We start from the raw sequence: 27,139 nt of genomic DNA, 5'->3' as shown, positions 1-27,139 counted from the left end.
AGCTCTTCCCGTCTCGAAACTGCTGGCTTTCCTTGTTTTATTTATTCTATGGCTGGCAACCGACCCTACCACTGGACACTGTGCTTCCGTCCACCACATGTTCAACTAGCGATTATGCCCGTGATGCAATCACCCGTGCTCGCCAACTTGCGCGCTCTCGTCTACAAGTGTCTCAAGACCAACAGAAGCAACGTTACCACCTCCGCCACCGTGATGTCCATTTTGCGCCCGGTACCCTTGTGTTGCTTTGATAACCATCGCGTAACGTTGGCCTATGTGAAAAACTGCTGTCCTGTTTCACAGGCCCACATTGCGTGCTCCGCCAAGTGACCGATCTCACCTATGAAATCGTTCTAGCCACGCCGACTACGTTCCCCGCTGTGACAACCAGTGACATTTTCCACGTCACCCGACTCAACCCTACACTTCCCCACGCACGCTGGACCTGGATCTTTAACAGCACCATGATGGCGCTTTTGCTGGAGGGGGGGAGTAGTATTACGATATTATCGCGAGAAGCTCAAAAGACGATCCGGCGCGAGAACGACAAAGTGGGTCTGTGCCTTAGGCGCTCAGGGATGAGATCGTGAGAAACCGAGTCATTAGAGTCATAGGTCACTGCATGCGCGCGTAATACGGATTAGCTCAATCAGGTAAGTTCTCTGTCTCCACCTTATAGTGAAGGCGCTGGTAATGCCCTTCGCCCATAGCGGGAGTTGCAATAAGGCGTGTTGGCAGGGCGACACGAAAAATTCCGCAAGCGCAGCAGAAACCCGGCCAAACGAAGACACACGCATAATCAGGCCGCTTTAAGCACCTACTATTGTTTATTGCAGGGAACCAGGCGGTTATACTTATACCTTAGACGTAGCAATCACGTGTTAAATGCTGTGAACAAAAAGATAGTATTCAAAATTTGTCATCAAATGTTGAAATCGACGTTTACGCAAAACAATTACCTTCTTTTTCACGATATTCCTGCATGTTTCTTGATACACTCCACTCTTAAGCGTTATATCAGGCGGCGTATTCCGTGATTGACTATATTATGGCTGTCTATGTCAACTGATGCTGATTGGCTGGAGCTGTACGGGCGAGAATCGAACTTACTTAGCGCACCTGTTTCTAGCTGGCACACCAGCCCCGCCAATATGCACTTCAGAAGCAGCTGAAATTGACAAGTATCTACATGCACATTTGCAGAATAACCCCCCTGTCCTACGTTCAAGTATCTGAAAGGATAGCTCGGGCTTAAGTTTGCACATGAAGGCCATATCATTGATGAGGGCGAGCATTTGTCATTCCTATAAGTGACTTGCAGAGAAACCATCTTGCTTATACTGGTCTACTTAGTTGCCAAGTTCTCGCGACCTACCATTTATTCCCCTGCCTGCTTGACCAATGATACATTTCCTGCAGGTTAGAGGAAGGCGGTAGACCATGGAAGCTCTGCAATTGGGTCTCCAAACAAGCCGCGAACGAGATCTTATCAATTATTAATTATTCCTTAATATTCGCAGACCTGAAAGTTTGCTTGCCATCCACCCCTACATATCCCATATTTCTTTAATATGCAATCTTCTTTGTACTAGTTGTGTCGGAAAACCACGAAAACAGCACATGATATTATTAAGCGCTTCAGCCGTACTAGCACCTTCCCGGCAAAACCAACAAAAACGACAAAGAAGATAAGTAGGTCTTCCAGTGTTGCTCTCTCTTTCTCTCTCTCTGTTTCTTTTTAATTTTTGCTCCTTGCTAGCGTGTTATTTGTATTACAGGCCCTTTTAGTCGCAATTTTTCGTCCTCTTGCAGTAGTCCAACTTCTCCGCCAGAGTCGCTTTCTCGCCATCACTGGTGCCATCGCAGTGCACATTGTCGTTCGGGGCGAGCCAGGACACGAGGGGCTTCTTGGCGAATATTCCACTGGCCGTAGCCTGCAGTCCCAAAGGGGGCAGTTCGTCAAACGCTGCTTTAAGACTTGAATGAAAATACTCATGTATTGATTGGATTTAATACACAGCTATATCATCTATCTACAGTGCAAATATATTCATGCGGTGGTGACGTGGATTTATTATTTGTATTTTGCAAGTTATTTACAATCACGCCTCTCGTCTTGCCATCTGCCTTGTAAGAGTTTCAGGGCCCTGTAAAGTTGTCCGGAAAATTTTCTAATTATTCTTGGTTCCTGAGAATGATGACCCATCGTAGTGTGCTTTGTCTTATACAGTTGGTGCTTCATGACACACAGGTCAGTCAGCATGGAGTGGTGCTCCTTGGAAACTGCCTATAGGTGCAAGAGTGTTAAAGTGCAAGAAACGTCTACATCATGTTTAGAAGTTGAAAGTGTTATTGCTGGCCTTATTCGCGCACAGCGAACTAATCAGTCAAGGAAGAATGATGTGCAAACTGTCCATCAACGTTTTGAGATCTGTGCTTGTTAACCACGCAGTGTACAAGTAATTTTCTTGGCCAAATTTTCCATTACACCACATGTAGAACGCGTGCATTGCTTGCACCAGCCGGACACTTTAAACACAATTCTTGCTTCGTCACTGGAAAAAGAGTTTCGCTGTTTGCGTCCGTGCCTATCTACGAGTTAACCTAAATTCAGCTTAATTCGCTGAGAGGGTTCAAAGAAATAGAGTAAACCGCTTCATGTTTAAATAACGCTATTATCTATGCCACACGTTTCTCCAGTATCGACATCTTGTGACTTGTTAACGAGATTTCTGGGCTGCCTCTGTTAAGATATTTCGTGTGTCAAGCAAACTCGTACATCGATAACGCGATATCAATTCTGTTGTCAGGAGGGGCCCCTTTTCCTAATGTAAACGTTTTCGTGAAATACAAATTATTTGGGATTCGTTTCGCAACTGTACTTATCTGATTACACCCAACTGACTCATCCACTGCAATGGTGTCATCGCGCTCTCCCACTGGGCTGGTGCATTGAACCATGTGAACATGTGAACCGTGAACCATGTGAACGGGCAGTGTATCAGATAACCTGTGTAATTTGAGAGCAGTGCCAAAAACATCTTCCTAGACCGGCTATAAGCAGTTTTCTATGAGCGCTCTAGCGTACTTGCTGCACAAACGTACAGTAGATAAAATACGAATACAGGACCCCAGAAAATCCGAGCTGAGCCAATTTCGTTGCTCAGAAGCGGATGGAATATGAGTCACTTTTCTTTACTACCACAAGAATAACAAGCTCGGAATGCAACATGAATGCACTTTCAATTTTATTAGAACTGCAAAGAGCCCATAGATGACCATAAAAGGTTATAAAAAACAGGCAGAATGTTTCTCTTAAAATGGATAACGCGAGAGCTTTTCGAAGTGCCAGATTTATCAGTCAGGCGAGAATATTCTGTAAAATTTTACTAATTGGGCGATGATTTGTTTTTAAATTCCCCGAAAGTTGGCCAATTATTAGTTTTTTCGGAAATTTGGCGCCTTTGCGATTTTATTACGAAAAGTATGAGTAATGTAGCTTCCTCATAGTTTATTTCATTTTCCAACCAACTGACTTCTCGAAAAATTTTTAAGCCTTCTCCTTTAACCTAAATTACGCCACAAAGAAACCTATTCGGTATCAGTGACAGACGCCTGCTGAAGAAGCAAAGCTCGCAAATTTTCATATAACACTTTGATCGAGATCAGCCCAAGTTTCGGTGAACCAGTAGTTTTCATGGTTTTTGTCTCGTACACCACCAAATTTTTTTGGTGGTGTACGGCGTTTTATTTTCGCGTCAAACATTTTAATAATGAGAAACATCTGCAAGTAATGCAAACATACAAACATCTGCAAACATAATGCACGTTTGGTGCATTATGCTTTCCTGCTCGAAATCTCCCCAGCTTTTTCTAAAAAAAATACTTGATTCCTTTGTAGAGACACATTCGCCTACAACAAATAAAATGTTCTCAGATAACACAAAATATTGGGGACCCCTCAAGTGTATCCTTATCTGAACACGCCCTGCGCATCAAGAACCAGCAAGGGACCGACAGCCAACGCTACATTCTTCGACGAAGCCACGTAGCACAACCAGCGCGGGTGACCACATTCACTCTGAACCAAATTACGCCAACTTGGGCTCAGTCAAAAGCCCTCAGACGTTCTTTGGGTCCTTACCGAGTCCTCCTACGTATAAGCACACCGGACTCTGAGGCCTTGCTATAAGGCATTACGCAATCGCAGCGACGCCGCGCCCGACCTGAAGTCGTTCGCGTGGTGCCGCTTGAATAATTCTACGCGCACTAACAAACTCTGGGACTTTACACCTTTCTTAGCTTAATTTTATGTGTAGTACGTTTGATTCTTTTCGCCTTCTTGTGCTATTTCCAACATCGAGACGACACCTATAAAAGGGAGACATTCCCACAATTACTTGTTTCTTTTTACGGTGTCCCTTTTCGAAGGCCTAAACAAATTAGAAAGTCGTCGCTCAGCGCAAGAAGCGCCTTCCTGTAGACGAATTCTTTGGTATGTTGTTGCCGATTTGCTCTATTGTTTATGCAGTCGCTAAACCGTGTGCTGTACATTCTGGAAAGCACGTGAGGACCAGTGATGGCAGTGTAATGTGCTAGTAGTCATGGTTGGGCAGCTGATGCGCTTAGGCCAGGGATACGATTTCGACGATTGACAACTCAACTCACTGCTATCGTAGCGCTTGAGCGTTAGTTGCCTTTCTGGGCAAATGTTCGCCGTCATAAGAGCTGGTTTTGTGATACGCAGTTCTGCCGTTTGGTTCTTCGCCGTCATTGAAACGTGACACTACATGTTCCTCGAGAATATAAAGTCACCGGAATGCGGAGCTGCTTGAAAGTTATTGATGTTCTTGAGTTTATTGACGTTATTGCAGTCAACACACGAAAATTAAATCTCTCACAAATTTGGCCTATTCCGTTGTGGAGGCTCACTCGCCGAGAAACCAGTGAAGAACGTTTTGATAACAATAGAAGGCATAAAAATACAACATGCTGCATCAGCTTCTGCACACAACTCATTGTTCCATCTTAATCACTGTTCTTAGGCAAAATTAAAAGCATGTGATAATAAATTCATCCAAGCTCAGCGATGTATACGAGTGCCGTTTGATAACTTTTGGTGGCGCTAAAATTAAGGAAAATCTTGCACATGTCATCAAAAGTAACACAAGTACTTCAGAACACATATGAACATATCTTTTCTAAGGAAATCATGTATGCCTAATTTATTCCGTATAATAAATTTTATACCATGTTGTGCAATAACTTGCGATTCGCTTATGATATTGCCTTGCTTAGTAACTCAGGGGACCAATTGCAATGCATGCTCACTGACCTGGAGAGGCAAAGCAGAAGGGTGGGTCTAAAAATTAATCTGCAGAAAACTAAAGTAATGTTTAACAGTCTCGGAAGGGAACAGCAGTTTACGATAGGTAGGGAGGCACTGGAAGTGGTAAGGGAATAAATCTACTTAGGACAGGTAGTGACCGCGGATCCGGATCACGAGACTGAAATAATCAGAAGAATAAGAATGGGCTGGGGTGCGTTTGGCAGGCATTCTCAGATCATGAACAGCATGTTGCCATTATCACTGAAGAGAAAAGTCCATAACAGCTGTGTCTTACCAGTACTCACGTACGGGGCAGAAACCTGGAGGCTTACGAAAAGGGTTCTACTTAAATTGAGGACGACGCAATGAGCTATGGAAAGAAGAATAATGGGTGTAGCGTTAAGGGATAAGAAAAGAGGGGATTGGGTGAGAGAACAAACGCGAGTTAATGACATCTTAGTTGAAATCAAGAAAAAGAAATGGGCATGGGCAGTACGCGTAATGAGGAGGGAAGGTAAGCGATGGTCATTAAGGGTTACGGACTGGATTCCAAGGGAAGGGAAGCGTAGCAGGGGGCGGCAGAGAGTTAGGTGGGCGGATGAGATGAAGACGTCTGCAGGGAGAACGTGGCCACAGTTAGCACATGGCCGGGGTAGCTGGACAAGTATGGGAGAGGTATTTGCCCTGCAGTGGGCGTAACCAGGCTGATGATGATGATGATGATGCATAGATTTGAACAACAATATTGTTACGCGAACGAAGGATTAAAACTGGAGGCTACTTACAAATTACATTTACAAGGGAGAATGCAGTACTGGCCAGTTCATCCCAAAGCATCAGAGCCAGTGAACGTTCTTCCTCCTCTTTTCTCGAGTGATGACGCCCACGCGCCTCGCTCAAACAATCGAACATCAATGCGTGTAACAATATGTATAGCATTAATCCTCGGCCTACGAATTACTTCATGAAATGCCGCACTTTCCTTTTTGTTTCTGCATTTATTGTTTCCCCAATTCAATGGCATGGTGTGCATACAACACATTATACTATAATTTACAGGTATGTACTAGTTTTTGTTGTTGATAGGAAATACCCTGTTCATTCCTATGTGGTGAATCATTTGTAACCGTTTTTTTGATCTGTTCTGCGCCTGACTCGGAAGTCCGCTGTCGACGACGATTTTACGAAATTATCTTGTGTCCAATAGAAGGAAGACAATGAAATTTAAATTATGTTGGTCTTTTTTTGAGAAACAGACAGTCGCCTCTATAATGGTAAGGATAATGCGACTGGTTTACTTGGAGACATTTCTTTCAGCATCACGCGGCGTTATTTTACCGATTATTTCTTCTTCAGTTTCGTAACATAATAGGTCATGAGAACGTGCCTGAAAAGTGAGCATGACCCTGAGCTTTATTGGAGTCACCTAAGGTTATGCGGATCCGCGTTTTCTAGTTGTTAAGGCCATATGCCGGGTCTTCGAAATTAGGCGTTACGTTTTTCTTAAATTTAGGCACTGGGAGGCGCGCGAAGACCACCTGTGCAAATAAGTTACCTGGCCAGGAGGACACAAAGTGAGATGATAATTATCGCTGTCAGCAGCCCAATTAACTAAACTTGAGCAATTAACTTTTTGTTGACTGCAGTAAGTGAATATATTTGCATTGAAAAGTTAGGGGCAGTCGTGTTTCTACACAATATTAGTTGGGAGAATTCTCCTAGCGTGCCTGCGCTCCAAGATACCCGACTCCAATTTTTAATTGTCGTTCACGGGATTACGCAAGCAAGAGAGTTAGGATGGGCGCAAAGCTCCTCCCTCATTTGGCGCGGCTGTTGCGTGCGGCCTTTCGTCTGACAATGGGGCGGAGGCATTGGCAAGGATGATGACGGTCACCTTTCCCCTCTCGGCTGGCGAAATAAAAAGGAGAACCCGGAACCTCTGTCCTAACACGCGACCGCAAAGCCGGTAACGATTGCGGCCGTTGCCATGAACAGATAATGGCCCGAGCGAAGAACCCGGAGGGTAGTGCGGGGCGTAATGGTGACTAGACGAGCGGGCATGGTCCTTGCCTCGGCTACACAAATAAAGGGACTGCAGATCAGCGCAATGCTCCTCCGTGACGTGACGCGGTAGTTGCATGCGGCGTTTAGTCTGACAAAGGGGCGGAAGCATCGGCAAAGATGATAACTGTTCCCCTTCCATTATCGGCTGGCGTAGAAGCTGATTAAATGGCGCCATGTTCTATGCGAAATTCCGAACAAAACGCCGGAAATATGAGCATAGGCCCACAAATCTTCAAAGTTCTTTGATGTTCTTAGGCTACGGAAACTCAGCGACTGCTCGAAGTTTTTCAGGATCGGGTAGATCACCGTGCTTGGACACAACTTAGCCTAAACTAGTGAGCTCTCACGCGGTGAAGCAGCACTTTATGATGTTGAGTTGGAGGCAAGCGTTCGTTAAACAGGTCAAAAAAGGCGGAGTAGGTGAGTCGGAAAATCAGGCGAGAAAACCACGACATTGTCGATGTAACGAAGACACATACACCACCTAAGGCCCCGCAGCAAGTTGTCCATGAGTCGTTCAAAAGTGGCAGGAGCGTTCCAAAGCTCGAAAGGCATCACGTTAAATTCAAATAAGCCGTCAGGCGTATTTAATGCGGTTTTCTGGTGATCGGCCGCAGCCATAGGTACCTGTCAGCACCCTGAACGCAAGTCGAGGGACGAAAAGAATTCTGCTCCCGGAAGGCGGTCACGAGCATCGTCAATGCGCGGCGAAGGACAGATGTCTTTGCATGTTCCTTTATTTAACCGACCTGAGTGGACGCAAAGGCGAATAGACCCGTCCTTCTTGCGAATGAGAATTACAGGAGATGCCCAGGGACTGTGCGAAGGTTGAATAACGTCAAGGCGCAACATATCTTTGACTTGGGTGGCAATAACACAAAGCTCTTCAGCAGAGACGCGGTATGGTCGTTCACGAAACGGCTGATCCGAACTGATGTCAATGTTGTGCTTTACTTCCGACGTGCGGCCCAGTTGAGGTTGTGAAACGTCGAACGAACTTCTAATGTGTTGAAGGAGATCAAGAAGGTCGGTGCGTTGCGCGGGTGTAAGCGTACCGGTGATGGCAGTGGCAAACATATCCCCGGACGTCTCCTCAAGCGCCGAAATCGCCGATGGTTGGCCGGTGTCCGCATCAAAAGAGTCTACGGGGACTTCAAAGACCCAGAGTCGAGGTGTTCCTCGAAGCCAAGGCATTCACCAACGAGCAGCGTAATAAGCGCACAGAGGGGATTCTAGAAATATATATTGCTACAGCCGCCGGTGATGTCAAGCGTTGCGAAGGGTAGTGGGAGAGCTTTACGGCTCATGAAGACGCCGGACGATGTGAAGAGGAACGTTGCATCAGTGTTGACATCGCAGAATACGGGTACGAGGGCAAACGAGCCAGGCGCAATATCTGTGTCCTCGCGCACGGTAAGTTCAGAAGGGCAATCACGATCTTCGTGTAATGGGGCATCACACAGAAGGCAAAATTCAACTTCAGCACGTGCGCAGTTCATTACCGCTTTATGGCGGGATAAGAAGACCCATCCGAAGATGACATCATGCGAGCAGGCGGGAAGAACAATACACTCGACTATATAAACAATGCCATGAATAATCACACGTACAGTACAGGCTGCGTGCGGAGTGACGTGCTGCGGTACTTGCGGTATGAAGCGACAGTCCTGAAAGCAGCGTGGTCACCTTGCGCAGTGAGTAGCAGTTTGACGGCTGTGACAGAAACGGCTGCACCAGTATCCACAAGAACGAATGCAGGAACACCTTCCACAGAAATTTCCAACACGTTAGCAGGACATGCGCGAGGACTTAGACAGTTCGAACGGGGCAGAGTTTTCGCCTCTTCAACTCCGACGTTCAGTTTTTTTTGGGAGGTCAGCACGACGATATGGTTGGGGGGAAGGAGCGGCGTACTGGCGGAAGGGGTGACTGTTGTACTGGAATGGCCGAGAGGCGTCGCCGAATGCTTGAGCGCGACGGCGGCAATGTCGGGGGACGTGTCCGAGAGAGCAGCAGCAATAACAGATGGGACAATTGTCAGGCGTCCTCCGAGAATTAGCTCTCGGTGCGGTCTAAGATGCAGCATGGGCTTCTGGTGGCACCGGTTGGGATTGGGACGAGAAAGGCGCCGGCAGAGGCCTGCGTACTGCCTGTGCATACGTAAAAGGAGGGGCCACAGGCAGGACTGGCTGCGCATAGGTGAGAGGCATGTTGACAGGCTGCACTGCCAGCGTAGAGTTGAGATTAGTGGTGGTAGGCGGCTGGTGGTGTGCAGAAAGGATAACTTGAGCGACCTCTTCGGCAATGAGGGTGCGGAGCGTGCTTGGAATAGGGGAGGTGCGCTCGTGAGAGAAGGGAACTAAAGAAAGTTGACGGGAAACTTCCTCACGCACGAAGTCCTTGACCTGCTTAAAGAATGAGGATTTGTGGTACATACTGTCAAGGCTCTCCAACGAGTCGTCGCCTCACGGAGGATGCCGAGTTGAAGCGCGTTGCTTCTTTAACTCATCATAACTTTGGCATAGGCTGATGACTTCGGAAACGGTGTGCGGATTCCTTGCTAGGATCATCTGGGATGCGCCGTTATCAATGCCTTTCAGTACGTGGTGAATTTTCTCAGCTTCGGGCATGGTGGCGTTGACTGATTTACAAAGATCGACGACGTCTTCAATGTAGCTGGGGATCGTTTCTCCCATATGGTGTGCTCGGGCGCGCAAGCCTTGCTCAGCACGCAGTTTGCGAACAGTAAGTAGTTCGGCCGAACGCATTCGCAAAGGTTGTCTTGAAGACGGACCAGCTGGGTACGTCACTCTCGTGGTCGTGAAACTAGAGTTGCGCCACGCCAGCCTGATAAAGCATGACGTAGGTTAACTTGGCTGGGTCATCGCACTTGTTCCTCACCCGTTCATATGACGTAGGCCAGTCTTCCACGTCTTCGTCGTCTGCCCCACTGAAGATCTTGGGGTCCCGCCATCGTGAAGTGACGGCGCACGTGACGGACTGTAGCGCCGGCGCCGTTTGGGCTTAGCTGTCGGTCATGGAGGGCGCTAGCGTTCTTGATCACAGCTCCACGGTGTTAAGCGACGGGGTTTCAAGACCAGCAACTCCACCAATCGAGAAGAGGTTTATTTGCGGCACCTTATGCGAAGGCACAGCAACCGGGAATGGCGAGGCAGCTGTTTTATCAGGGTTTCGAAATAGAAACCGTATCTGAAGCGCCCTCGGGGGGGGGGGCACTTACGTACCGACGCCGAGCCTATTTAAGGCGTGTGCTCTACAATAAACTCTGTCTGCCTTGGTCTCCTTCTGCGTCTCTGCGCCTCTCTCCGGCCGCCGTCCAGGCGTGCCCGGCGTGGTGCTCATGGCGGCCGCGCCGGCGTAATAGTTTGGCGACAGGGATCCAACTACATCCAGCCTACCTGTGAGTGGTGGCTGCCAACTTCTTTTTGGAAGGCATCTTTTGCTTCTCCTGCCGTTATGGCAAGGAGTATTTTTCGCACTTCTACGGTCGCCTGATTTTTGCATAATACTGCTGCTAGCCCATTGTCCGACATTACTGCGGCGTCACCTAGCACCTGTCCTTATGTTCGGCTCAGCATGAACGCGACAATGACCCCTACCCCACCTTTCTTCTCATGCACCGGTATGCCGGTTAATCCATGGCGAAAATGGCGACGTGTCTTACAGGCATACGTCTACGCCGCCTCCACGAACGCTACGCCAGAACACAAGAATGCTTCTCCTCAACGTGCTAGCGGTGGAAGGCGTGAGCGTCTACTATAACAGCGTCGAGACGCACACTGAGGCCGACGAAGGGACAGGGCACGCGGGGCCATGTAACGTTTATGAAGAGGCGCTTGAAGTGCTCGATAAACACTTTTCGACTAAAGAAGATTAATTTTGCAGCCGCGTCCAATTCAAGTGCATAGTCCAGAGTCAGGCAGAGACTACTACCACGTTCATACAGAATGCGCAGCGGCTCGCCAAATCCTTCAAGTTCGAAGCCGCCATTGACCTCATGGTCCAAGATCAAATTCTCTGCGGCTTGCAGTCGCAAGAGCTTCGCAGCAGGTGCATCCAACTCGGCGAGTACTTCAGTGTTAAAAAGGCATTGGAGGTTGGGCAAGAAGAAGAATGTACTGATGAAATCATGGAGAAGCTCGGCGCTCTACATGTAGACGCCATTACATATCGCCGTCAACCTCAAGATGGCGGTCGCGGACAGTCCCGTCTTCCTCGGCACCTTCAAGATGGTGGTCTTCCCCGCCCTACTGCATTTCCAGAGGGTAGTCTTCCCCGTCCGACTGCATTTCAAGTTAGCGGTTGTCTTCCCCATCCGACTGCATTTCCATATGGCGGTCTTGTCAGCCCTGTGCTGTTCCAAGATGGCGGTTATCCTCCCCATCCGACAGCATTTCAACATTGCGGCCAACGGACAGACGCTTCCCCCGAACCCGCTGAGATGGCGGACGTCGAGAGCGAGGAGGTGGGCCTCCCCGTCAGGGATGGAGACAATCGGGCGCCTCCTCTGCCTCCGCGCCGTCAGCTCCGCCCGGCGGCAGTTTCCGCTGCGGCTCGTCGCAGCACTGGGCGAATTTTCCGGATTGTCCTTCCCCCACAAGTTCTGTCAGACATGTGGAAGGTGGGACATTTTTTCAAAATGTGTCGTTCGTCAGAAAGTACATCGGTATTAATGGACGAGCTGGAAACGCAAGAGAATACTACTGTAATGAGAGCGACCACTCTACCCTTTGAATACACTCTTGGCTCCCTATTCCTTATGCGCGTTCTCCTACAGGTTAACAACGTAGCTCTTCCCCTGATGATTAACAAAGGAGCAGTCGTCTCATTCATGAATGTTCGTGAGTACAAGAAGTACTTTTACATATCCGACTCCTGCGATCGCATTTAATCATCCAGAACTACTCGGAGCAAGAGGTGAAGAATTTAGGATTTTTCTCCGCAACCGTCAAGTATCAAGACAAGTCAGCTTTGGTGAACTTTCCCGTGACTGACCTTGGTTCGTCACTTCCGGGACTCGATGCTATTAAGGCACTCAAGCTAGTCATCGATGGAGCGACTTCGTCTTGCAGTCAAGCCTCATCTTCACCACCGGATTTCGCCATCGGTTCCCGCTGGACTGAACATCATCCGACTTCACTTAACTTGCACAGTACAGCGGACTTCGGCAGTGCACCGCATTCAAATGCCTGTTCGACGGCACCACCAGCGGTAGTGAACCAGTGTAGAGTGTTGGAACACTATGACTTAGTGTACTAACACACATCATTGGACTTCGGAAATGTGCCCTGTCTGAAGTTCCGTCCAACTCCAACGCCAGCAAGCGTCATCCCAGTTAAAGCGTCGCGACGGTAAGCTCCACGTAAAGCCCAAGTGGACTCTACATCACGGATCAATTTGCGTGTTGAGTGCATTCCTACCAAGTATTTCTATAGTCGCACGCATGCTAAGGCACGTACTCCTCTTACCAATTCTGTTGCAAAATAGTGAGATGCAATTACTTCAGATATGCCTTCAGTGAATTCCGCATTTCAGTGCAGTTCTTCTCATTCATGAGTGCGTTCTGATACATCTGATGAAGTAGCCCGAATGAGTGTTTCATGTTCAGCCGTAAGGCCAGGGAGTCAGGCACGATTACTTATGCTGACTGACGTCCACAGTCAAAATGCTCCGCTAACAGCACCCACTGCCGAGCGCATCATATGATCTAAGTATTCTATTCAGGCACCACTTTTGCGTCCAGCTGTGGTGCCCAGACAACATGTCCTTTCTCTTGATAGGCATCTAGCTGAACCGACTCATTCAATGTAGGGACCTTCTCAACGAGTGGCCGATGGGCCGAGTCCTCATGCTGTCCTTGAAACACGTTCATGTCTCCAAGCCTTCGTGCTCACATGCAGTTCTTCGTAAGTCTTCGCTCCCAGCTGTCTCTGAGGCGCTCGTCAGTCAATCTTCGGATTCTTTTGAATCTTGTTCTTCGCCTTCATAGTCGTATGACGGGAGCTTCAGAGAGCCAGAAAGCTCACATCCCAAGTCTTCATCTCCACCCCCAGTTTCGTCTGGTATGTGCTTAACTGAGCGGCAAAGCTCAAAACCGGAGTCATTATTGGCACCGCGACGATCAGAACGGCGGCGCCAGAAACAGCACCATTTACACAATTTTGTTACATGATGTGTCAGTATTTGATCACCTCATGGTGTATTTCATGCCATGTTAGTAATTCGCGTTAAACGTGGACAAGTGTTCAGTTCAGATAATTGACTGCTGGCCAATCCATAGTTACATGTTATCTCGTGTATGTGTTTAAATACCTATTTGCAAAAAAAGGTGTTCATGTATTGTGTTCAAGGGTACACCAAGTGCTTCATGTTCGGCTGTTGTTTGCCAGGGAGGAGAGCAAAGACCCAGTGTTATGTGTCATTCGGAAATGTGTATAGATGGCCCTTTAAAGGCCCTTGCGCCATTAAACACCACATATCATCATCATGCTTCCTTACTTGTGTAATGTCAGTCGGAAATGCGAATGCCATTTAGGAATGTGTAACAATGTTTTCTTGCTTATTATCTAATATGCTTTCTATCGTTGATACTGCGTAATGTTATAACGTCTCAGAATAACGTTTTTTTTTAAAAGTGGGGATGACGTTGTATCGCGGTTTCAAAATCAAAACCGTACCCGAATCGCCCTCAGGGGGGCTCTTACGTACCGACGCCCAACCTATTTAATGCATGCACATTACTATAGTCTCTCCGTCTGCCTAGGACTCCATCTGCGTCTCTGTGCCTCTCTTCGGCCGCCGTCCCGGCATTCCCAACGTCCCCGGCGTGACGTTCATGGCGGCCACGCCAACGTAAGAGCAGCCTAAAGCACCGTCCAAAACGAAGCCAGCAATCAGCAGCGCGAACCGAGCTGCGCCATCGCGAGGCGTCTGTACCGCGAGGTGCGTCTTCTTCGGCACTATATATATATATATTGTAGGGAAGAGTTTTTAGAAGAGACGCTAGTGGGTTCAGCGCTACTGGCTCTAAACGCTAGTGGGTCGAGCGCTCCTGCTCAGCAACGGCTCTCGCGCTTGGAAGCTCTGACTGCCCTGCCCGTCGACGTTGCGCTGCTCCCGAGCTCTGCCAAATAAACACCATTAGAATTGGTGGAGTGTGCGGGGTGACCTCAGACGATCATCCTGGAACTCCGGTCCCGTACCATACCATCTACCATGCCCCAAGACGCCTCCCAGCAAACGCCTCCTCCTGCGCCCACTGCGTGTCCCGGGGTGCCTCGTCATCGCGACCCTCCTATCTACACTGGAGCGGACGACACTGACGTGGACGAATGGCTCACGGCGTACGACAGAGTAGGCGACCATAACAAGTGGGATGAAGCAGCCAAATTGAGCCATGTTCTGTTCTACCTCGCTGGAGTGGCCAGCCTGTGGTATAACAACCACCAAGCAGAGTTCCAGACATGGTCGGAATTTAAGACTTCCCTCGCCGATGTGTTTGGGCGCCCTGCTGTTCGCAAGCTGCGTGCCGAGCAACGTTTGCGAGAACGAGCTCAACAGCCAGGCGAAACGTTCACCAGCTATATCGAAGATGTCCTGGATCTATGCAGGAAAGTCGATTCGACCATGGCGGAGTCTGATCGCATCCGAAACATACTCAAGGGCATAGAAGACGACGCCTTTAACATGCTGCTGGCCAAAAGTCCACGCTCTGTGGCTGAAATTGTCACACTGTGCCAGAGCTATGAAGAACTCCGCAGGCAGCGGTCACTGACCCGTCGATCTCTACCACGTGACGAACACCTCGCTGGTTTGTCTGCCATGTCCAACCAGGCAGCGTTGCTCGCAGAAATGAAGGCGTTCGTCCGCGAGGAAGTTGCCCGGCAACTCTCGTTGATGGATTTTGCACAGCCGCATTCGGTACACACGCCTACGCCAAGTTTTGCGCCTCCGCTTCGCCGCGTCATAGCGCAAGAACTGCACGAGGTTTTGCCTGAGCACCACCAGCGTGTTCCTGCGGCAGCGCCTCACAGCTACGCCGAAGTCGTGGCCAAGCCCCAACAGATGCCGACGGCTGCGCCACTCAGCTACGCGGAAGTCGTCACCCAGCCTCAACCACTCCATCAACGGGGACCTCTCACGTACGCCGAAGTCCTCGCTATGCCCCGACAACAGCCGGCTATGCAATCACTTCACCAGGCGCCACGTCCAACGCGTCCTTCCACATGGATGGGACCTCCCGCAACGACTCGGTGGCGTACAGCGGACAATCGACCAATATGTTTTGCGTGCGGCTATGCAGGCCACGTCGCACGCTACTGTAGTCGCGTGCAGTCGCCTAGCGCTACACCTTATGGGCCAAGTTCTATGGCGAGTTCTCCGCGCCCTTATTACGATGACGAACCTCGGGCTGCGTCACCACCATTCCGCCGGTCCGCTAACATCCGCCGCTCAACTTCTCCACGCCGACGCTCCCCATCACCGATGCGGCCTCGTCCCGAAGCTCGGGATGAGGAAAACTAATCGTCGCCGTCCATGAGGCAAGGGCTGCGACGCCGTCGAAACGCGGAAGTCCTCAACGTAGCCCGACCAATGTGATAGACGTGTTAGTTGATGGTGTGCGCACATCTGCCCTCGTGGATACCGGAGCCGCTGTATCAGTTATGGACGCAAAGCTTTGTTGCTTCCTTCGAAAGGTTACGACGCCCATTGGTGGATTCGCCCTCCGCACAGCAGGCGCACAGCGTATTCACCCGATTGCGGCGTGCACCGCTCGTGTTCTCATCGAGGACGTTGTATACGCCGTCGAATTTATTGTGATTTCCTCGTGCTCCCACGAAGTTATCCTGGGGTGGGACTTTCTCGCCCGCCACGATGCCGTCATTCATTGCGCACGGGCCGAACTAGAACTGTCGCCGATAGCAGATATGACGCTTGCCGATAATGCTCCTTTTGCGAACAAACTACTCGTCAGGCACGACACAAACGTTCCTGCCAACTCGTCAGTGATTGTGTCAATGCAGTGCAACAGCCTCTCTGACGCCATCGCACTACTTTCTCCGTCGGGCCGCTTTTACACTCGAAAACGTCTGCTGCTGCCTTTTGCGACTGTGAACGTCAAACAGGGCTCCACAGCTATTTTTGTATGTAACCCCTTCTCATACCCTGTGATGCTGCTTCAAGGCGAATGTCTTGGCCACGTAGAAGTGCTCGACGCCGTACACATTACGGATGTTCCCGAAGACACGTCCTGCGCCAGTTACAACACGCTCGGTTCTCTGTCGACGTCCGACCCTTTGCCCACAGGTGTGTTCGATTCATCTATTGCCGATGGCCTCACCCCACCTCAGCGTTCGCAGCTTCTGCGCATCTTAGAAGAATTTCGTTCTTCTTTTGATGTCGAGCAACCTTCCTTGGGCCGGGCGTCTGCTGTCACGCACCATATTGACACTGGCTCCCAACCACCATTGCGGCAACGACCATATCGCGTCTCTGCGACGGAACGTCGTGTGATTAATGAGCAAGTGGACGATATGCTTCGCCGCGAAGTGATCCGACCCTCGAACAGTCCATGGGCATCCCCTGTCGTCCTTGTTACGAAAAAAGACGGCTCGATACGGTTCTGTGTAGACTATCGCCGCCTCAACAAGATCACTCGCAAAGATGTATACCCGCTGCCGCGAATTGATGACGCCATCGATAGCCTACAAGGAGCAGAATTCTTTTCATCTCTAGATTTACGCTCCGGCTATTGGCAAGTACCCATGGCTGACGTCGATAGGCCGAAGACAGCCTTTGTCACACCCGACGGCCTATACGAATTTAACGTCATGCCATTTGGACTTTGTAATGCGCCAGCAACTTTTGAACGCATGATGGACACAGTCCTCCGCGGTTTGAAGTGGCACACGTGCTTGGGTTATCTCGACGACGTTGTTGTTTTTGCCTCTGACTTCACCACGCACCTTCAACGTCTACGGCATGTTTTGACTTGCTTAGCGAACGCTGGCCTTCAACTGAACCTAAAGAAGTGCCGATTTGCAGCGCGGCAGCTTATGATACTAGGCTATGTCGTCTCGAAGGATGGAATCCTCCCCGATCCAGCCAAACTTCGTGCCGTAGCCGAATTTCCTAAACCAACGTCCGTCAAAGAACTGCGCAGTTTTGTAGGTTTGTGTTCCTACTTCCGGCGCTTCATTCGAAATTTCGCCGCCGTCATATCGCCCCTGACGAAGCTCCTTGACAGCAACGGACCTCTCCATTCGTGGTCGTCCGAGTGCGACGAGGCGTTCACTAAGCTCCGTCGTTTGCTGACGTCTCCTCCCATTTTGCGCCACTACGATCCAACGGCACCTATTGAGGTACACACAGATGCCAGCGGTGTTGGCCTCGGCGCTGTCTTAGCACAGCGCAAAGAAGGGTTTCCTGAATATGTTGTGGCATACGCAAGCCGTATGCTTACTAAAGCCGAGACCAATTACACCGTCACGGAAAAAGAATGCCTGGCGATCATCTGGGCGCTTACCAAGTTCCGGCCCTATTTGTATGGTCGCCAATTTGATGTCGTCACGGACCACCATGCACTATGCTGGCTGTCGTCATTGAAGGATCCCTCAGGCCGTCTCGCCCGCTGGGCGCTTCGCTTACAGGATTACGATATCCGCGTACTGTACCGCAACGGACGCCAGCATGCTGATGCTGACGCCCTCTCACGTTCTCCCTTGCCAGACGACAATGCCTGTTGCGCAATATCCCAGCTTGACGTTTCTTCCGTCGACATTGGGACCATCGCTTCTGAGCAGCGCAAGGACCCCTGGATTGCCTCCATCATAGACTGCCTTGCTGATCCGTCATCGCAGCCAACCACTCGTGCATTGCGCCGTCAAGCTCGCCATTTCGCCATTCGCGACGACCTGCTTCATCGACGCAATTACACCTCTGACGGCCGCCAGTGGTTATTAGTTGTACCTCGAAGCCTGCGTTCTGAAATCTGCGCATCGTTCCACTCTGATCCACAGTGTGCGCATTCGGGACTTTTCAAAACCTACCAGCGCCTCCGACGACGCTACTACTGGCGAGGAATGTATAACTACATTCAAAAGTTTGTTCGTTCATGCCCCGACTGCCAGCGCCGAAAATCTTCACCCCACCTCTCGCCAGCTGGCCTGCAGCCTCTACCCTGCCCTACCCAACCATTCGGGCGCGTTGGCATCGATTTGTATGGACCACTTCCCCTGACGTCGGCTGGTAACCGCTGGGCCATTGTGGCCGTAGATCACCTGACACGATACGCCGAAACCGCCGCTCGACCCGCAGCTACAGCGCGCGATGTTGCATCATTCCTGCTTCGCCGATTCAATCTGCGGCATGGTCCACCTCAAGAATTGCTCAGTGATCGCGGACGCGTCTTCCTGTCGGAAGTAGTTGAAGCGATTCTCAAAGAGTGCCACGTTGTTCATCGCACAACTACGGCGTACCACCCTCAAACGAATGGCCTCACAGAACGCTTCAACCGTACGCTCGGCGACATGCTTTCAATGTACGTTGCCTCCGACCACACGAACTGGGACGCCATTCTGCCATTCGTCACGTACGCGTATAATACCGCTACGCAGAGCACCACTGGATTTTCACCCTATTTCTTGCTGTATGGTCGACAGCCTTCGCACACCATCGACACCATTCTTCCGTACCGGCCGGATGCATCCGAGTACGTCCCTATTTCTGACACGGTCCGATATGCAGAAGACTGCCGTGACCTCGCACGGGCCTTTACTTCCGATGTTCAAGAGCGCCAGAGGAGCACTCGCGGTGACGCCACTGCAACGGTCACCTTCGATCCGGGAGCGCTCGTGTGGCTCTCAGTCCCTTTAACTGCCCCTGGCCTCTCATCAAAACTGGTCCCTAAGTATGAAGGCCCTTATCGTGTTCTCGAACGCGCATCTCCTGTAAACTATGTCATCGAACCAGTTGAGCCATCTGAAGACATGCGCCGCCGGGGACGCGACCTTGTCCATGTCGACCGTTTAAAGCCTTACTACGACCCGCTCATCGTGAGGAACTGTTAGGTCGCCGGACGGCTCCCTTCTCGCTCCCGGGGGGTGGTTGTAGGGAAGAGTTTTTAGAAGAGACGCTAGTGGGTTCAGCGCTACTGGCTCTAAACGCTAGTGGGTCGAGCGCTCCTGCTCAGCAACGGCTCTCGCGCTTGGAAGCTCTGACTGCCCTGCCCGTCGACGTTGCGCTGCTCCCGAGCTCTGCCAAATAAACACCTTTAGAATATATATATATATATATATATATATATATATATATATATATATATATATATATATATATATATATATATATATATATATATATATATATGTATATATATATATATATATATATATATATATATATATATATATAAATATATAGAATGTGTGTGTATGCAGGAAAGGGACGACGACCTTTTTGGAAGACTTACATACTAAACATTTCCGGCTGGTGGATCAGCCTTCGTCAGAGTAGGAACAGCATATACACAGCTTTATAAGCACCGTAGCAAGAGCAGAGGACGCACTATCTGCGCCGGAGTAAATTAGCCTTCCAAAACGTTTGTCGTCTCATTCGTGAGTATGTTACGTCGGGTCCTACGTGCTGAACATTGAAGAAACTTCATATATATAATGTAGCAGTACAACGCGGACAGAACACAGGAAGACGTTCTTCACGAACAACCGGACAATCTGTTCAAAAACAAACAAAGCAGAGACACGTCTTCTTCGTCGTCACCCAATCTCGCTCTGACCCACTAGACAGAGTCCGTTAGTGCTTCTATCGTCGTCGTCGTCTGCATAGAATAAACGCGTCATTGGTCCCTGCCTACGAGAGCATCGCCCCGATGCTAGACAAGAAATGTCAGTTGCGGAAGTAAAGGCCGCTAGCATAGTTATTCACTCATACGGCTTCATGCGAACAACGTGCACAAGTTCAGGACGGTGGGTGCGGCGCGGCGTACAGTTCGGATTATCGGGAATGACCTCGTAGGTGACATCACCGAGTCGCCGCAATACCCTATATGGTCCGAAATATCGCCTTAACAGTTTCTCGGAGAGGCCTCACTGCCGTACGGGTGTCCATACCCATACTCTGTCGCTAACTTCATATGTAACTATTCTACGGTGAAGATCGTAGCGGCCTGCGTCGCAGCCTTGCTGCTGGCAGATCCGCAAGCGCGCGAGCTGCCGAGCTTCTTCTGCGCGTTGCGTAAACACATCGGCGTCCGTATCAGCATCGTCAAAGTCCTGTGGAAGCATCGCATCCAGCATCGTTCGTGCATCTCGTCCGTGAACAAGGGTGAACGGAGTCATGCGCGTCGTCTCTTTTTTCGGCATGTTATATGCAAAGGTGATATACGGTAGGATGTCGTCCCAATTTTTATGTTCGACATCCACGTACACTGACAGCATGTCTTCAATGGTTTTGTTTAGGCGCTCTGTTAACCCATTGGTTTGTGGATGGTAGGCGGTTGACTTTCGATGGGCCGTTCCACTTAGTAGCAAGACGTGATCTAAAAGTGCAGCCGTAAATGCAGTTCCTCGGTATGTTATTACGACGGTTGGTGCACGGTGTCGCAACACCACATGCTCAATGAAAAAGCGCGCTACCTCGGCTGCTGTGCTGCTCTGGATTGCCTTTGTTTCAGCGTAGCGTGTGAGATAGTCGGTCGCTACGATAACAAAACGATTCCATGCAGTAGAAGTAGGAAGTGGGCCCAATATATCCATTCCGATTTGGTGAAATGGTCTTTGAGGAACCTGGACGGGTTGTAGGAGACCGGCTGGTTTCGACGGAGGCGACTTGCGCCTCTGGCAGTCGAGGCAACTGCGAACGTGATGCTTGACGGTGGTGGTAAGTCTCGGCCAGTAGTATCTCTGCTGCACTCTGGCCAGCGTTCTCGTGTAGCCTAAGTGACCAGAAGTCACCTCGTTGTGACAGGCTTCAAGTACTTCCGTACGAAGAGCTGCAGGAATGACGAGCAGATAGGGGGACCCGGTCGAAGAAAAGTTTCGCTTGTAAAGAACTTTCGCTCGCAAGCAAAACGACAACAGTCCTCTTGCGAAAACTCTAGGCGGTTTCGCAGACCTGCCTTCTAAGTAATTGATGAGTTCAAGCAACTCAGGGTCCTCCCGTTGTTGTTGCGCGATGGTGGATGTGTCCAGAACACAAAGAAATGCCGAGTCTTCTTCGGGTGGAGCAGACGACTCTATCGGCGATCGAGACAGGCAGTCAGCATCCGTATGTCGTTTCGCCGACGTTCACTTGCCAATCATGTCTAACTCTTGCAACCGTAAGCTCCAACACGCCAATCGTCCCGAAGGATCTTAAAGGTTGGTCAACTAGGTGGTCGCTTATAGCTGTGAAGTGGCGGCCATCCAAATGGGGGAAAAATTTTATAACCGCCCATACTACGGCGAGGCATGCTTTCTCAATCGTGGAGTAATTAGCCTTTGTGCGTGAGAGTGTTTAACTTGCATAGGCAAGTACTCATTCTGTGCCCTCTTGCTGTTGCACAAGAACAGCTCCCAAGCCAACATTGCTTGCATCAGTTTGGAGCAATGTAGGAGCGGTCTCATCAAAGTGAGCAAGCACTGGAGGTGTCTGGAAACGTTGCCGCAAGTCGTTGAATGCACCTTGCTCTTCGTCGCCCCATACAAAAGCAACGTTGTCTCTCGTCAGGCGAGTTAACGGCGACGCAATGCACGCAAAGTCGGCAAGAAACCGCCGGTAATAGGCACAGAGGCCGAGGAAGCGCCTGACAGCCTTTTTATCGGATGGTACGGGAAACTGTGCGACGGCTGCAATTTTTTCAGGATCCGGCCGGACACCTGCGTGGCTGACGACGTGACCAAGAAACTGCAGTTCCGCGAAGCCAAGGTGGCACTTCTGCGGCTTCAGGGTAAGGCCGGCGGACCATATGGACTGCAGAACTGCTTCAAGCCGTTCGAGGTGTTGTTGAAACGTTGCGGAGAACACGATGACGTCGTCGAGTTACACTAAGCTGGTTTTCCGCTTCAGACCGGAAAGTACAGTACACATGAGGCGTTGGAACGTAGCAGGGGTGGCACACAAGCCGAAAGGCAAGACTTTAAATTCGTGTAGGCCGTCTGGCGTCAGGAAAGCAGTTTTTTCACGATCTCTCGGGTCTATTTCGGTTCGCGAATATCCGCTTTTTAAGTCCATTGAAGAGAAGTAACGTGCCTGTCTAAGCCTGTCGAGTGAATCATCTATACGGGGAAGTGGGTATACGTCTTTCTTTGTCACCTTATTTAGCTTTCGGTAGTCCACGCAGAAACGCAAGCTGCCGTCTTTTTTCTTGACCAGAACTACACGAGATGCCCAGGGACTTGTTGATGGTTGGATCACGTCATCTTCAAGCATTTTTGTCACTTGTTGTATGGCTTCACGTTCTCTAGGAGCCACACGGTATGGATTTTGGTGAATTGGTCGTGCCGCATCCTCTGTAATTATTCGGTGCTTTGTTAGAGGCGTCCGACCGACGCTGGACGTCGACGCAAAGCAGTCGTTGAACTTGGCCAATAGCGTAAGAAGGCGCTCTCGTTCGTGCTGCGACAAAGCAGTGCTAACGTCAAGTACAGGAGTTGGGTCTTGCATAGGTGCTTCTTCGAGTAGTGAGCAGCAGCGACGAACATCCGCAACGGCGTCAAAATAAGCCACAGCCGTGCCCTTGGGAAGGTGCCGTCGCTCTGTCCTAAAATTTGTTAGCAACAGGTTTGTGCGCCCGTCGGTGACATTCACGATTCCTCGTGCGACCGAGATACCAGAAGTAAACAACAACCTGGTTATTTGGTCGTTTACTCCTTCGGAACGAAACGGTATGTCACATGCTACCGAAACAAGGGCACACGATCGAGGGGGGATGACTACGTCGTCATCTGTTAGACGAAATGAGTTGTGTTGCGGCGGAAAGCAATGGACTAAACCGGAGCTCTCATAAAACGTCACCATGCGGTCCGGGATGTTAATTACGGCACCATATTCTTTTAGGAAGTCCATTCCAGTAATCAAATCTTTGAAGCATGCAGGAAGGACGATGAATGCGGCCACAAAAGAAGAATCCCCGATGTTAACTCTAGCAGTACATCTTCCTGTAGGCATCAGTAATTGGCCGCCTGCCGCCCTTATGTGAGGTCCCGTCCATGGCATCTTTACTTTCTTCAGGCGGAGGACGAGTTCCTGACTCATTATGAGAAGTCAGCACCAGTGTCGACTAAAGCTGTCACCGGCTACCCATCCACGAAAACATCAATGTCGGCGCTCACAATTTCTTCAGTGTTTATCGGCTTCACGTCGTTCTGCAGCGTTCATATTGGGGGCTTTTTAGTGTCTTGCGGCGGGCCTGCAACCTTGCCCCCAGAGGTCGCCGCCTTCAGTTTCCCAGACGGGAGCTGGGCGAACTTCGTCCTCGGAGCTCCGCAAAAGTACGTCCAGTAGATGAAGCCATCTGACGTGGAGGGGTTGGAGAGCGCGACCGACGGCCGAAATCGGACCGATCATTGGGCACGGATTCGTCATTCAGGTGCGCTATCGGTGGTCCCTGAAAAGCAGCGTCGTCGCGGCGTAGCATGGCGTCGTCATTTGCACGTCGACCATAGGACCACGGACGAAGAGGTCGAAATGATGTATCACGATGCCAGCAATGACACGGAATATGGTCGGCGCCTCCGGAGTGAAAACGCAGTGGGCGCCTATCAACAGTGCGCCATACGTCGGTTCTCCGAAGTTGCGCCCGTCGCGTAGCGTCATTTTGCGGCGGTGACCAAGACGTGGCGAACGACGGCTGGCGGTATGACTGTAGCGGCGTAACGGCTGCGCGCTTCGAAGCCTCCTCTTGTGGCGGCGACCAAGGAGCGGCTGTCGGAGGTTGGTGGTACGGCGATGTGGTTGCAACCGGTGGTGGACATTGGACAGCAGCGGCGCAACTCAGGGGTCGCTGGTGGTCTTGAAGATCGGTTACCGGGAACGCCTGCCGGATTTCGTCACGCACCACTTCGGCGATTGACGCGACGGGTCTATCAAGTGTCGCTGCCATGATCTTCTGAATTTCCTCTCTGATGAGCTCCCCGACTAGGTCACGCAAGGAGTTCTGATACTCGGCAGTCACTGCGGCGGCATTGATTGTAGTGCTGGTGGACAGTCGATCATATTGCCTGCATCTTTGATGAAGGGCCCGCTCAACAGCCATAAACTCAGCGACAGTGAGTGGTGGATTGCGCACAAGCCCCGCGAATAACTGCTCTATTGCGCCTCCCAAGAGGTAGCGCAACTTCCTATCTTCGGTCATGTTCCGGTCGGCTCTACGAAAGAGGCGGGCCATGTCCTCGGCGAACATTGTGACCGACTCATTAGGTTGTTGCACGCGTAGCTCCATTATTTGCTGGGCACGGTCGCGTCGGTCGGCACTAGCAAAAGTTTCCGTGATCCTCTGCCGAAAGTCATGCCAGCTCGTGAGGCTACTCTCGCGGTTCTCGAACCAAGTACGGCGAATGTCGTCAAGGGCGAAATAGAGATGGGAGAGCTTTTGCTGCTCAGTTCACTGATTAATCTAAGCGACGCGTTCATACTTGTCCAGCCAGTCTTCAATGTCTTCGAATACTGCACCGCGATAGCGATCGGGAACCAGCGGATGCAGAACGGTTGGAGTGGGAAACCGACTGGTTTGGGGTGCTTGTGGTGGAGTGGTTTCGGCCATTGCGAGGTGTGTGCAGCTCCTGGAGAGAGGTGGTTGAAGAGCGGAGAACTCCGGGGCAAGGCCTAGCAGTCGACGGCGAAAGCGATGCACGGGTGTCGCAAGTGGTGACAGTGCGTCCGGCCTAGATGAACGACTCCCAGAAGGACTCCGACGCATCAGACGCGGTCAATACCCCGCACCTCCACCAGTGTCGCGGTACAACGCGGACAGAACATAGGAAGACGTTCTTCACGAACAACTGGACAATCTGTTCAGAAACAAAGAGCAGAGACACCTCTTCTTCGTCATTACCCAATCTCGCTCTGACCCACTAGACAGAGTCCGTTAGTGCTCCCATCGTCGTCGTCGTCTGCATAGAATACACGCGTCAATATATAGCCAGAGTTTTAATATATGCCGATGCACTCCAAGACGACGCGACCGAATGCGTGTTGCTCTCTTTTGTGTGTAGTGTGTCACACATTTATTTTATTTTGCTTTATCAGATCATTAGTGAATATTAATTAACCAACTTGTGAAGAAACAAAGCTAGGAAAACAATCCAATTAGAAAGTTTCAGCGTGCTTTGCAAAACATCTGAACAAGCAGTTTCTGTCTTTCTATCAAGTATTGTTATTTTGCCGCTTACTGTGGATGCCCGCAAACTACGAAAAAACACCAGGTGACATTCCGGTTTGCTTGTAGTGGTTGCACTTCCCCAAGCGTTCCGCGAAGAAACAGACGCAGCACTTAACCGGGTGTGCTGCCGCTGCGTCTGCTAATCACTAACATGAACCACCGCGAGGGAAGCAATCGCTGGCGTAAATCGCACAGACAACGCCTTCGTCACTGCCCTGTCGCCGTTGAAGCGGCAGCATGCCCTGCTAGATGCTTTCTTCCTTCATACGTGGACAGTTTGGGAGTGCTGCAACCGCGGTGCGGAAGCGGGTATGTCATGTGCCATGTCGCGCAAAATCCGGCGTCAGACGTCATTTCGGCAAAAAAGATTTTCGAACCACATATGCGCAGGCCGTTCATGTGACGCAAGGAATTGACTGATATACTAATAGAATTTGCCAAGCTAAAATACGTGGAAAAAATCGTAAACTATGACTTACACACAACTTACGGACACGATAGCTCTCGGCGTGTAATTTGAATATATGAGAAAACCTAATTCTGTTAGGCGAAAACTCAAACGAGTCCCATTTCCAGCGTTTCTACAATGCATAGGCCTGAGACGACGTCCGCCATTTGCGCACGCCGCCACGTAAATATCTGATAGTCCACGGAGTGGTACGCACGCTTCCTCGAAGTACTTCGAGATGGCGCTCGCCTCGGCCGCGTCGCGCCCTATCCGAGAGGCCGAGTTTCGACCAGAATGCCCGCCTTCGGGAATAGCATTCGCCGCGAGCGTTTCCCCGCAAACATTACGGTTACATACGCTGTAGTTGCCGGGAAACGTGAGAAGCAGTCAGGGATCTTTGACTGCTATCGCGTTCCACTTTCAAAGGCGTAGCTTAAGCGTTCTCCACATTTATTTTTTGTATTGTGCATGCATGCGTAGTGAGCTCAAACATGCTAATACCTAATAGATTGAAAGTTGGCACTGTCTAATTGGACGTTTTGCAAAGCCCCCTACAAGTTTCTAATTGGAATTTTTTGCTTAGCGTCGTTGCTCCAGATGTATTTTAATTAAGCTTGACTGATTATATAATTAAGCAAAATACAAAATTAGCGTACAAAACTACATACAAAAGGGAGAAACATGCATTTGGTCGCGTCGCCATGGCATGCATGGGCATCTTTTTAAACTGTGGCGAAATTTACCTGAAACACCCTGCATATATATATATATATATATATATATATATATATATATATATATATATATATATATATATATATATATATATATATATATATATATATATATATATCCGTGACATGCTACTGCTGCAGCATACGGGGCCATATCTACTAGTTTT

The 27,139-nt window shown here is 49.9% G+C and overlaps 1 protein-coding gene across 1 annotated transcript in view; it reads right to left on the bottom strand.

The window, feature by feature from the left end:
• Positions 1-1,676: 1,676 nt before the first annotated feature.
• LOC135907760 (glutathione hydrolase 1 proenzyme-like) overlaps positions 1,677-27,139 on the bottom strand; it is a 96,260-nt gene continuing 70,797 nt past the window's right edge. The window contains exon 13 of the mRNA XM_065439486.2: positions 1,677-1,934. Coding sequence (XP_065295558.2) covers positions 1,785-1,934 — 150 coding nt within the window. The 3' untranslated portion in view covers positions 1,677-1,784. The remainder of the gene's footprint in view (positions 1,935-27,139) is intronic.

Source organism: Dermacentor albipictus, chromosome 8, assembly GCF_038994185.2.
Source record: "Dermacentor albipictus isolate Rhodes 1998 colony chromosome 8, USDA_Dalb.pri_finalv2, whole genome shotgun sequence".
Taxonomy (NCBI): Eukaryota; Metazoa; Arthropoda; class Arachnida; order Ixodida; family Ixodidae; genus Dermacentor; species Dermacentor albipictus.
The sequence above is the reverse complement of the archived record's forward strand: the minus strand, read 5'-3'. Positions and strand labels throughout refer to the sequence as shown.